Source organism: Rhodamnia argentea, chromosome 3 (assembly GCF_020921035.1).
Source record: "Rhodamnia argentea isolate NSW1041297 chromosome 3, ASM2092103v1, whole genome shotgun sequence".
Classification (NCBI taxonomy): domain Eukaryota; kingdom Viridiplantae; phylum Streptophyta; class Magnoliopsida; order Myrtales; family Myrtaceae; genus Rhodamnia; species Rhodamnia argentea.
In genome coordinates this window covers 12279135-12291398 of record NC_063152.1, presented here as the reverse complement: position 1 = coordinate 12291398, position 12264 = coordinate 12279135, and the positions used below count along the sequence as shown (strand labels likewise).

Below are 12264 nucleotides of genomic sequence, written 5' to 3'. Positions count from 1 at the left end.
TCTAGCGGGATCAAGCGGACCGGGGGGTGGTCCCTTCATTTCTTAGAACCGGGGAAACGGACCGATTCAATCCCATGAACGAGCTTCCCGATCGGATTCGATTTCAGGCCGATTCACGGGGTGATCCGAACAACTGAACCGGATAAAGCCGGCTTTTATCCTTTGCTTCTTTATTTGGAAAAACGGATAAGTATTTAGAGATGAATTTCGAGCCAAAAAGGTTAAGAAAAGCAAGAATACGATAGTCGCGATGCCACGTATTATTCACATTATATGAATTCCTTAAATAACACTTGTGTTTGCTTAAAACTAAAGTCATTTTTCAAGTCGAACTGTCTTCAATTCTAAACGAATTAACTTTTCGCATTTGGAATCAATTACCCCTTATACGTGGCCGCTATGCCACGTATTGTCCACTTATGTTGCTCTGAATTTTGGTTTTTTGCATTTAGGTCCTCCAACTTCCTCTGTTTAATTAATCGAGTGTTTTGTTCACTGGCTAGTACCGTGGTACGTGGTACCATCAAATTAGGATATTTCTTTTTTTTTTTCCTTATTCTTTGGAGCCAAATCAACATGACGTGTCATTTTCCATCACATAAGCAATGTCGCCTCAATACTTAATTCGTCGGCTTAGTAGGGTGGTTGACCAAGAGGTTTGACAGCACAACTAAAAACTTAAGACAATTAAATACCACAGAACACCAAAGGAAAAAAAAAATTAATTGAACAAAATCAAAGTTAAGAGGACCAATTGCTCCAAATGCTAAAACTTAAAGAACTAAATATGCTAGTCAATTTTTTAGTAGAATTACCCAAAAAGTTTTAAGCCTATTACAATTGTATCAATTACGGTCATAAATCTTTTTTTGACCAATTCAATCCTAAGCCCGTTCTATCTGTGCCAATTTAGTCTGTCTCACTAATTTTGGCTAACAAGCGCTAACATGGATTTTTTAATGTAATATTTTGATAATGTTTTCTATTTTCTATATTTTTTTCTTTTCTTTAATTTTTCTTTTTTTGGAATTAGGGCCGTGACGTCCTCGTCGGCCCTAAGTAAATGGGAAATAAATTTAAAAATAAAAAAAAAGAGAAAGAGAAAAATATATATATATATTAAATTTAACATATTATGAAATCTTATTAAAAAAAATTCATGTCAACCCCGGCTAGTCAAAATTGATCGAATGGACGGAATTGACACAAATTCAAAAGGTGTAGGACTGAATCGGCATAATTGTAATATGTTTGTGACTTTTGTGGTAATTCTCCCCAATCCTTCATTTCGTTAGTTTTAATTTCAAGCTAAATCATGAAAGATATCAAGTTCCTATCAAATTGTTCCATATAATTATTCTTTTTTTTTTTGGGTGAAAAATCATTTGAACAAAAAGGTGCTCATATTACTCTCGATCGTTCACACTCGCACGTTCTCTTCGATGGTAAGATGTCATGTGTCGTTATTTCATACGTGTTAGAACCAGTGTTTCCACTTTAGTTGTACCATCCCGATCAATTGTTTGTTGAAGATGAACCTTTTGCTCATCTAGTCATTACTCGGTCGGGTCGTTTTGTTATCCAAGCCATTAGCTGCATCTCAAAAATCTTAAAACTCTCTAAATAGTAAGTTGTCCTTTGAAAAGATTGAAACTCGACAAAATTAAGAAATCAAGTACTGAATTTTATTTTTATTTATTTCATGCCTTGGTTCTGGAATTGCTCATTAAAATTTTTTGGGTCAAGTTTACTATAAAAGAGTTTGAATGTTCATGGTTTTCTTTACCTATCTTGTGTTCAAAATTTTAGTACAATATACAAGATTGAGAAATTTATATGCCTAACGAACCTTTGCAGGTGTTGGAGGAAAAAAAAGCTTTCTCCAAAAATTTCCTCTCAATCAGACCTTCTTCTATAATCCGTACTGAATATTAGAAGAAACATGAATAACCTTATGCGTATAACCTAGCAAGGAAATAAAAGACTTTAGAAGAAAATGATATTGTCTTTATAAATTAGTGCACATACAAGATTGACTTCTAGTATTTTGTTTTATATTCAAAGAAAACAGAGCCGTTAAGATACCGTTATAAAGCCGTTGTAAAAAAAATGAAGGGTCTACGAAGAAATAAATCAAATGTTTTAAAGCCGTTTTATGACCCTTAGAAAGCCGTTATACGATCATTATTAAGTTCACCCGGAGTGTCATAATTTTCGTACGGTGTTTACTTGAGTGCCATAATTTTTTTTTCCTCACTTGAGTGTCACTTCGGAGTAAAATATTTCAGTTGAGTGCCGTTTTTGAAAAGGGCTGTCGGGGCCCCATAGCGAGTGTCACCGGTACCCTCGTTGGCCAAGGGAAAAAATGAAAAAAAAAAACCAATGATTTAAAATTTTCAAAAATTAAAAAAATATGTTAAAAAATGGACTTGACTCGAGTGAAGAAGGCCCGAGGGCCTAAGAGCTTTGTCGACACGATCCGGCGCCGAGTTTCACGCGATTTCGTGCGACGCTTGTCGAGATCGCGGGACAGCAGCGAGGGTGAAATTGAAATTTCGATAATTTAGAGGGAGCAAAATTAGAAGGAAAAATTTCATTAGTCATGAAATATCATTCCAAAAATTACCAAAGGCCCAAAATAAGGGGACTTTGAGTTTCGCTGAACAGCGTTCGGAGGCCCAAAGGCAGGTGCTTGGAAATGCTGGTCAAACCCCACAACTCCATGTCAAGGGCTGGTCAAGCGACCAGTTTTGCCGGTGTGTGCATATAATCAACGGCTGCAGATGGCCCTCGGCTCCGAGAGCGTAGAGATCAACGGCACAGGCGATCCGTAGACAACCATTACCTCTCGCCACGACGAAACCGTGGTGGGCCCACGAGCGGTTTCCGACCGCCACGTCACCTTTCTTCTTCCTCGATTTCGGTTTCCCTTTCCCCCCTCCGACGCAACAGCACGCAACAACACACCAAACCCCGGAAGCCAGTCGAGGAGCTTCTCGTCTCTGCTCTCTCCATCTCTCGCTCTCGCTCGCGAAGGGTTCCTCCTTAGCGTCGGGAGCCATGAACATATTCAGATTCGCCGGCGACATGACTCACTTGATGAGTATTCTGGTTCTTCTCCTCAAGATTTACGCCACCAAATCGTGCTCAGGTAAAACTCTCTGACTCTCTGCCCGCTTCGTTACGTAGTTGCGTGCTTGAAGCTGTCGATGGGGAGCGTGTAGCTTAAGCAGTTCGGTGCCCTTTAGGTCTATTTGGGTGAACTTGGTATTGCTGGTTAAGCGGCGATTCTAGTAGGTCTGAGATTCAATCCATGAAGCTCAATGGTGATGGCGGATTATTCCTTATATTCAATTTTCTCTAGGGCTATTACGTAGATATTATGCTACATGTATGTCTACGTAGAAGTTGAATCTGATTAATTAGGGTTTTTTTTGGGGGGTGGGGGGTGGGGTGGGGGGTGGCTGCGGTGCATGTAGTGATCAAACACCGTTGGGTTTCGGTCGATTGATTTTGTGGGTTCTTTTATTTGTTAATCGGGAAAGCTGAAATCTCCTCATGGCGCTTGTCCAGGGATCTCCCTAAAGACTCAGGAGCTCTACGCACTGGTGTTTTTGATGCGGTACTTGGATCTGTTTACGGACTTCATTTCGGTGTATAATACTGTAATGAAACTGGTGTTCATTGGGAGTTCTCTTGCGATCGTGTGGTGCATGCGGATGCATCCTGTCGTGCGCCGTAGCTATAATAAGGACCTCGACACCTTTCGTCATTATTTTCTGGCATTGGCTGCATTTGTGTTGGCACTTCTTGTTCATGAAAAGTTCACTTTTCAGGAGGTAAATTCTCGTATTCATCTTGCGCATGTTTTGGATTAACTTGATGACTGGAGATAGAAGTTTAAATGGGGTTGGAATCACTTATGTGGAAATTCGCTGGACTCTTTTGAGGCTTGAACGACATATCTACCATTCACGAACAATGTTGGACTTAGACATTTTGACACACAATCCGTTGCAAGACGTTAGCGTGTTTTGTTGCTAAGGTTATATTCATCGTAGTGACTTCTGATTTTTCTTCCTTTCGGTCCTCGTCAAATTCATTTCAGCTCCCTTTTTTCCTCTGCGTTTACGGTTACGTTTTTAGGTTACCATATTGTGCTTCCTTTTTTTGCCTTATATCCTTGGTAGGATTTTTAGGTTGGATACTGAGTTCTCCGTGATATTTACCAGTGACATTCCTAGGTTTGATGTTTCTAAGCTTTGCCAGGGATAAGTTGGTGCCTGTGTTTCCATTTTTCTCAGTTGCAAACCCTTATTAATTTGCTTATTAGTTGTTTGGATAGTAGATATTTGATATTTTACAAGCTGTACCTCTACTTATTTGTTGTTTAGTCGAACTTGTTGGCATTTGCTCGCGTACATAGCCTTTGTTTGGAGTCAATTCTTTCGCTCTAGCTTTTGTTGGTGTTGAAGTTTTTTTCTTATTTAACGTAAAACCCCTACAACCTGGGAAAACTCACAAATGCTGACAGTAAATCTAATTTAGAATTATTGATGTTTTCTGAAAATTCAAATTTTGTCTTTCTCAGTGAGAAAAAATTTGTCTGGAAGCCAAAAAAGTGCTGTGTGGAATAAATTTGTCAATCCAAATGAACTTTTAGTAGCTGCAGGAGGGGTTATGAAAATAATCGATCGGCAGCCTTAATTTCTGTAGAATATATATAGCTATTTGTGGAATTAATGGCCTTTGGTGGCCAAAAAGGTAAAAGAATCGATGGCCTTTTGATCTTGCTGAGGGCTATTTAATATGATCAGGCTTAAATGTGGTATGGAGTGCATGGGCTACTTCCTGTTGTGTTGTTGAATTAAAAAATTGCATTTTTAGCTGTGTTTAGGACAATACACATTACAATGTGTTTTATGTACATCTCAAAGACTGCTTAACATACTAAAATTCTAACTGCCTTTTCATGGCATTGCTTGTCTTGGAAGTAAATTACCAATTTTTTGAATGAAATGCAATAGAAAATCTCAAATTGGATGATGGGAATGTCAATTTTCTTGTTCCAAATTACTAGAGTGCCATAAAATAGAACCGATGTCCCGTATCATGGTACGTGACATTTAGTGCATAATATATTGTCTTTGTCACTTTCTTCAGCAATTCTCATGGTTATCTCTAAATTAGGAGACTTCGTCGGAAAGGTGTCTTCAGAGGAAAAGAAATTCCGTTAACAGTGGAGGCCATATTAGTATTGTTAGTTATGTTATAATGAGCAAAACTGTCTAGTATAGCATTCTAGATGCAAGGGGAAAATAAAAATTCTGCTTATATTAGTGCTACCAATTCTTGCACCCACTCTGTAACTTTGTTTACAGTTATGTTCAACGTAATTTTTCTTCCCCTCCCCAAACAAAGAATTAGAAAGGTAGAAAAGGCTGTCTATGCTAGTTGTTTCTGCTGTTGGGACTCGGAGGATAATTGTTTCATAGGAAAAAACGACTCCTCCAGCATAGGTGTCAGCCTATTGCTTTTTAGGGGCTTGATGTGCTGTTAAGAGCCACCAATATCAATGTGAGGGTGTTGGAATGGCCTACACAAAGCAAACTTGTAATTGATGGATTGGTTTTGTGATTCTCCCAGGACCACCTCTTGGTTAACTCTGGGAGAAGCGGATGGTCTCATGATTCTTCATGGTCCTTTGTGGGACAAGTTGTAGCCTTCTGATGTAGCTTCAGGCAGTGGCATTTAACTTCTCTGTTACAGCATTTTTCATTAGAGCTTAGTGGCTGTTGTCTCCTTATGTTTGATTTCAACGTTTGGAAGCCTGGAAGAAGTGATACAATCATGTTTTATTCATTTTTTTGGTGACCTGTGAGTCTATGCATGATTCTTTTCCTTTGGAAAACAAAAGGCAACAAGAAATAGGAACATGCACAGTGAGTTGATCCATGAATCTCTTCCTTTGGAATATAATCCAGAAAAAACTAAATAGGGAGAAGGATCAAAATGCTTCCCAGACAATAGATTTGTGTTTTTTGAAATCCTACGTCAAGTGCGTTGCATTCCCCGAGTTTTTCCCTTTAGACTTATTTTTCTACTTTATTACACTTCAGGGATCCTTTATGAGATTGTCATGTTCTTGCCTATTTGAACCTTTAAGTTGCTAACTGAGATCATTTATTAATTTGCTGCAGATCTTTTGGGCGTTTTCGATATATTTGGAGGCTGTTGCAATTTTTCCCCAGTTAGTTTTGCTACAACGAAGTGGCAATGTTGACAATCTAACAGGGCAATATGTCTTCTTTCTTGGGTATGTATATCTCTTAATATCTTACTTGCTTTCAATTACAAGTTGAGTTTTTCTTGCTTCTCTCTCATTATGTTCTGTTGATGTTCCTTTGCACTAGTGGTACTCTATTACCTATTCATAGACATTCACTTAGAATATTCAGAGTGCAAAGGAACAACCTCGTATTGTAGCCCCTGTTATTAAGTTTCCCCTATTCTGTTTGGATAACATACTTTTACGTTTTCCCTCGTTACTCGTATTTGGGGTGTTAAATATCTTTCTAATCTGAGCCTATCTTTTTCTTTTTAAGGTTTAACTAAACCCATCTTGTGATGTCATCGAGTGCTTTCTTTGGGTTTTGATAACTTGGTCAAGCCTCATCTGTCCAAACCCCTTTTTGATCATGGAATACGTATCATCTCAAAACATAATTCTTGTTGGTAAAAGATAATAATTATTATTGAGATCAAAATGAAGTGTTTATAGGCTTAGGGTTAGGCCTTGTACAATTAAATAAATAACCCCAACTTGCTAACACTATAGGATAATGAATAATAAACCCAACACTCCCCCTCAAGTATAAATAACCCCAACTTGCTAACACTATAGGATAATGAGTAATAAACCCAACACTGCCCTCCAAGTTGGAGCATACATATAAAAAAAGCCTAACTTGTGAAAAATGTATAAAACTCGTCCACGTCGAAGGGGCTTAAAATGTCTGCTAGCTGCTCCTTAGAACGTGCGTACACGAGCCATATATCACCACAATTCACTTTTTTCCAAACGAAATGATGATCCACCTCTATATGCTTGATTTGTTCATGAAACACTGGATTGCTTGCAATATGATTAGCGGACTGATCCGTCACAATGGAGAGTAGATGATCCGGCCATATGCAGTCCAATTTCAGCAATCTCAGCCAATAGCGTACGTACCCATTGTTTCACCCGTAGCATTAGCCATAACGCGATACTCCACCTCTGCACTAGATCGAGAAACAACAAGTTGTTTTTTACTTTTCCATGACACGATTACCACCAAGGAAGACACAATACGTCGAAGTAGACCGACGATCCATAAGGCAACCGGCCCAATTTGCATCAGAATATCCTGTTACCTCCATAGAATCGGGTTGAGAATAACCAGCTATATGAAAATGACCTCGATTATGGAACACAAGCCGTTGACTCGAAGCTCCCTTCAAATACCGAGCAATTTGTAGGACGGCTTGCTAATGAGTAGTATGGGGAGAACTCATGAATTGACTCACCACACTAATAGCACAAGAAATATCCGGACATGTAATAGTCAGATAATTTAACTTGCCTACTAACCGACGATACTTCTTCGGATTACGATGAAGCTCTTCGTGTTCATTATCAACCCTCACCTCGGGGTCCATAGGTGTATCACCAGGCCTAGCATCATGCAAGCCCACCTCTTAAGAATGTCAAGAGTATACTTTTGTTGAGAGAGAGCGATACTGCCTTCGGCATAGGCCACTTCTATGCCAAGAAAATAACAAAGACAACCCCATTCTTTAGTGTTACTCCTTTCGTAGATACTTCTCGAGCCATTGTATACCTTTAACATCACTTCCAATAATAATAGTATCATCAACATAAACAACAAGAATAACACACCCGTTTGAAGAGGACATACTAAGCACAGAGTGATCCACATTGTACCGATGCATGCCAAAAGTAATAGCCGCGTCACTAAATCGGCCAAACCAAGCATAAGGAGATTATTTAAGTCCATAAAGAGCTTTTCATAGTTGGCACACCTTCTCCCATGAGCGATAAACCCCGGTGGTTGCTCCATATAGACCTCCTCTTGAAGATCATCATGAAGGAATGCATTTTTGACATCAGGCTGATGAAGAGTCCCCCGAAATCGGGCAGCCAAATAGAGAATGACAAGGACAGAAGGAATTTTGGCCACCGGAGAAAGAGTCTCCTCATAGTCGAAGGTGTGCCGGTGCAAGAGTAGCAGCAATGGGAGGCAGCACGGTTGGAGACGTCAGACAAAATAACAACCAAGCCAAATACTCTCTTCTTGCTGGCTATCGCATCAAGGGAAGGAACCCTAGTGGCAGCAGCGTGGTCATACATCTTTTCCCACGTAAGAAGGCAATGCTTTGATATCATGTTGTAGGTAAAAAAGAGAATAATTATTATTGAGATCAAAAGAAGTATTTATACACTTAGGGTTTAGCCTTGTCCAATTACATAAACAACCCCAACTTGCTAACACTATAGGATAATAAGTAATAAACCTAACAATAATAAATCTTTTATCATTGCATGTATAGTCTTGCTGTTGAAAGAGTGCTTCTTGTTGTATTTTCCCTTCTTTTTGCTGACAACAGGGTGTTTGGAGTTTTCTCCGAGCACCAACTAATTCCCATTGAGTGTATATTTCCCTGTCCCATGTGCACTGGAAACTTATTGAAGCATACAACTTCATCTTCCTATAGATGGCCAAGAAAATGGAAGATGTCATGATTTGAACTCAAAATTTGAGCAAGGAAAAAGAACACACTTAACTTGGAGCAATCTCTTAGGGTTAAGGATTTTTATTTTTACTGAATAACGAACTTGGCTCAGAATACAGAAAAAACTGCTGTGGAGATGTAGTTTGACTTCATTTTATCGTGCGGAACTCCATTTGCAATCCTCTATCAACACTCAAATTTAGAATCATCCTAAATCAAAGAGTTCCGTAACCAGTATTTCATCCTTTACAAGTGGAGAAGTTGTAAAAGTGGGCTGTTATCCTAGGTTCAATGCTTGCCTTGGTGCAACCTAAAACCTGAAGTAGATTTCCGAACATCCGATAGTCATAGAGTACATTCAGTTTCAAACTCATGTGTTGCTGTTTAACGCCTTCTCTCCCACCCCCTAGAAAACTAGCCTATTGGTTAACAAGCGAAAATCTGATCATTCCACTGATGAGTTAAGTGAAAGTCGCTGATGAGAAATGGTAACCTCAAAATTAGTGGGAGTGATTTCTGGAGGATAGTTCTTTCTTTGGCCTCAATGAGCTGTACTAAGGAACATTTTGTAGTTTAGGATTGCAAAGATCACTTTCTGTGTTTAGCAGTTGAAAGTCACAGCCCCCCTCCGTTCCTCTCCCTGCCAATGAATCTTGGTGTTATTTCATCTGGAGTTTTCCATTTATTCAGCTCCTTGTAACTTTTTGTGGTAAGTAGAATTTATGATGAGAACTTCGGATAGACCATCGCAAATAAAAATGTCGACTATGGACTTAGGCTCATGTTGTGTCTGTCCATTTATGTCGATTCACATTCACATTGGTTTCTTCTCTTTCCATTTGTTGACTATGATCTTTAGGCTTTGTGCCTAAAAGTTTATCACTAATAAAGGAAAAAAAGCCTCTTCATCTCATTTGTTGCCAGACAGTCCAAACCATGGTAAGTTTATTGAAGAAAGTCTTTTCTCCTTTTTATTAATGGATAAGCCTTCTGAAACCTACAATTCCGTATTAACAGATCTTGCAGTAACCTATTTTATCCTTACAGCAACAATGCCAGAATGTGTAGAACATTTCCCATAGATTAAGCTGCAATCTGTCTTGTATTGAAGGCAATATTTGCCTGTTACCATATCCATGGAACTGAACCATGTTAGCATGGAGATTCGAGCCTGTTCTATGTCCATATTATATTGGAGATCACAGTATATGATCTATTTAACCATGTATTGGTTAGCTTTTATTTCTCGCCTTTGTCAAGCACAAAGGAGAAAGAGGATGACATAGAAAACCTCCTGAGATAAAGCTATCTGCAGCTTTTGCAGTACTTAGCACAAATTCAGTAGGATGTTCTAGATTGCTTTGGCTCCTTTTATTTGGTAACAATTTTGTATTTGCTTCATTGTGTTACCGTATGCTGGCATTATATATTGTTCTTAGATTCTGTTCCCGCCTTTCAGGGCTTATCGAGTTTTCTACATTCTCAACTGGATATATCGCTATTTCGCCGAGCAGCATTTCAGTCGAGGGATAGGTAAGCTGGTCTTGTTAAACTTTCAGGAAACTAATTGCAGTTATTGTTTAGAGGTGGAATGATTGATCTTTCTTTGTTCATCAGCCTGCGTCTCGGGGCTTGTCCAAACCGCTCTTTATGCAGATTTCTTCTACTATTACTTTATCAGGTAGTTAAAGTGAAACCCTCTAGATAATTATTGGTCTATTATAGTTGTACAAGTGACGTGAGATTCCCTCCTGTTCTTGTAGTTGGAAGAACAATGCCAAGCTTCAGCTACCAGCTTAAGCCAATAATGAAGGTGTTGAATGGTTGGAACTCCTTGAGTAATCTCTCTGCACATCGTTGTCATTATCGCTCTGGATCACATGCTGAATGACAACGTGAGGGAACAAAAAAGAAAGTGGTGTTGGCCCCAGACGCTGACGGCATTCCCATTCTGGGTGGATGGATAAAAAATACCGTACTGGAGAAGATATCCATCGATTCGGATGTCACCGGCCATGAACGCACGCATGAGGTGAAGGTTTGCAACTTGTCGCACTTTCTTTTGAAGTTATGACATGGAGGCTTTTTTTATGTGCCCATTGTTTTCATTGAAGACGTTTTACCTGTAATCTCAGTATAATGTATCTACGGCCCGCCTTTTCGAGTCTGTAAAAGTATTATAGGAATGAACAAGAGATGAAAAAGAGAAATTTTTTCTGCTAGGATTTCGTAGGTTTCGTTTTGCATGTGAATGGCCCTCCCCTGAGATTTTGCAAGTTCAATTGATCTCCATTCCAGTTGTTAGGCTGGTCCTTCAGAATCTGCCCAAAACGTGCTAAGCCATCTATCGGAAAAAGGTAAAGGTGTGACGGAGAGTTGTTTGACTCTTTGGTAGCGAAGATAGACACTTGTACTTTGCTTTGGCTGGGCAGAAGAAGTGGCACGTGAATTTGAGTAGTTTATGGGAGGCGGAGAATGACATCATCATCGTCCATGCAAAAGATATCATGAACTCCACGTTGATTCATCAATCAAAACCTTCTTCAGCGAACTTTCTTTTTCGCGGTTAGCTTTGACTATTCTATAATTATAGTGAAGTCATTAGAGAATACATGCCTTAAGACAATATGAGATGATTGTCGTGCTGCGGTACAGATACTGCATAGAATTTTTCCGTCTTATCTGTTCCAGTCCATTTCACATGTTAATCCGTAGTGTTGTATGAACTGATCTTTTGCTTATTCCCCTTCGCTTGCTTCGAATCCATTTTGTCTTAACCCTTTTTGTATGAAAAGCAAGGAGAGCACGATGGTATCTTCATTGTGTTTCGAATTATAACATGAGAATATTTACTAGGCCATAGTAAAATAATATTGATTAAGCCTTTGAGAGGACGTGAATACAATCGAATATGTTAATGGGCTTGGGCTTGGCTTGGACTTGGATTTTTTTATGATGGTTTCCTCAAGTTGAGGTATTAGGTTCAATGTCATTCGGTGCTTGTATCTGTTCTACTCATTTAGTTACGCATGGAATTTTTCTTCGCCTACCAAAGACTTCGCACAAAAAGCATGTTGCCTTTTGGTTTTTTTCCCTACTTTTGATGTTAAATTCCCCCTTCCCTGGTCAACATTAGTTTAGAACAACATCCCGGTGCACACGAGTCATTCCTGAGCTCAATGAAGTCTTCGAATCGTCTAAGCCTAGGCAATATACAAACCAGCATCACGTACCATTGGACTTGTGTTGAGAAAATTATTCAAGCAATCCCAAATATATTGTACAGATGCTAATTAATTCCACCCTTAACTTTTTAATTTTGAAAATTAAGTCATAAACATTTGCACGAAATTCCAGTATAAACCTTCCTACCAATTTTCGCCGGAAATTGCTAACATGGCTGTGTGTAACACTGGATGATTGGTAATGATTGGACCACTCAACGATTTCTGATGAAAATTGACCGAA

At 39.0% G+C, this 12264-nt stretch overlaps 1 protein-coding gene across 2 annotated transcripts; it reads left to right on the top strand.

Annotated features, from left to right (window-relative positions):
• Window positions 1-2815: 2815 nt before the first annotated feature.
• On the top strand, window positions 2816-11018 carry LOC115753796 (ER lumen protein-retaining receptor A). Of its 2 annotated transcripts, XM_030692606.2 has the most exons (6): window positions 2820-3151; window positions 3574-3839; window positions 6201-6316; window positions 10256-10329; window positions 10414-10477; window positions 10560-11018. In XM_030692606.2, exons 1-6 carry the CDS (start codon window positions 3061-3063, stop codon window positions 10594-10596), a joined length of 648 nt encoding a protein of 215 aa, XP_030548466.1. In that variant the 5' UTR covers window positions 2820-3060; the 3' UTR covers window positions 10597-11018. The 2 variants fall into 2 exon arrangements, with proteins under 2 accessions (XP_048132320.1, XP_030548466.1); XM_048276363.1 differs by lacking the exon at window positions 10414-10477 and having other exon boundaries at window positions 2816-3151.
• The last annotated feature ends 1246 nt before the right edge of the window (window positions 11019-12264 follow it).

Bases quoted from the DNA above. Each gene is read 5' to 3' on its own strand.
- LOC115753796 (XM_048276363.1), top strand. From the start codon at position 3,061: ATGAACATATTCAGATTCGCCGGCGACATGACTCACTTGATGAGTATT. The intron at 3,152-3,573 runs GTAAAACTCTCT...GCGCTTGTCCAG, and splicing joins CGCCACCAAATCGTGCTCAG to GGATCTCCCTAAAGACTCAG. The intron at 6,317-10,255 runs GTATGTATATCT...CCCGCCTTTCAG, and splicing joins CAATATGTCTTCTTTCTTGG to GGCTTATCGAGTTTTCTACA.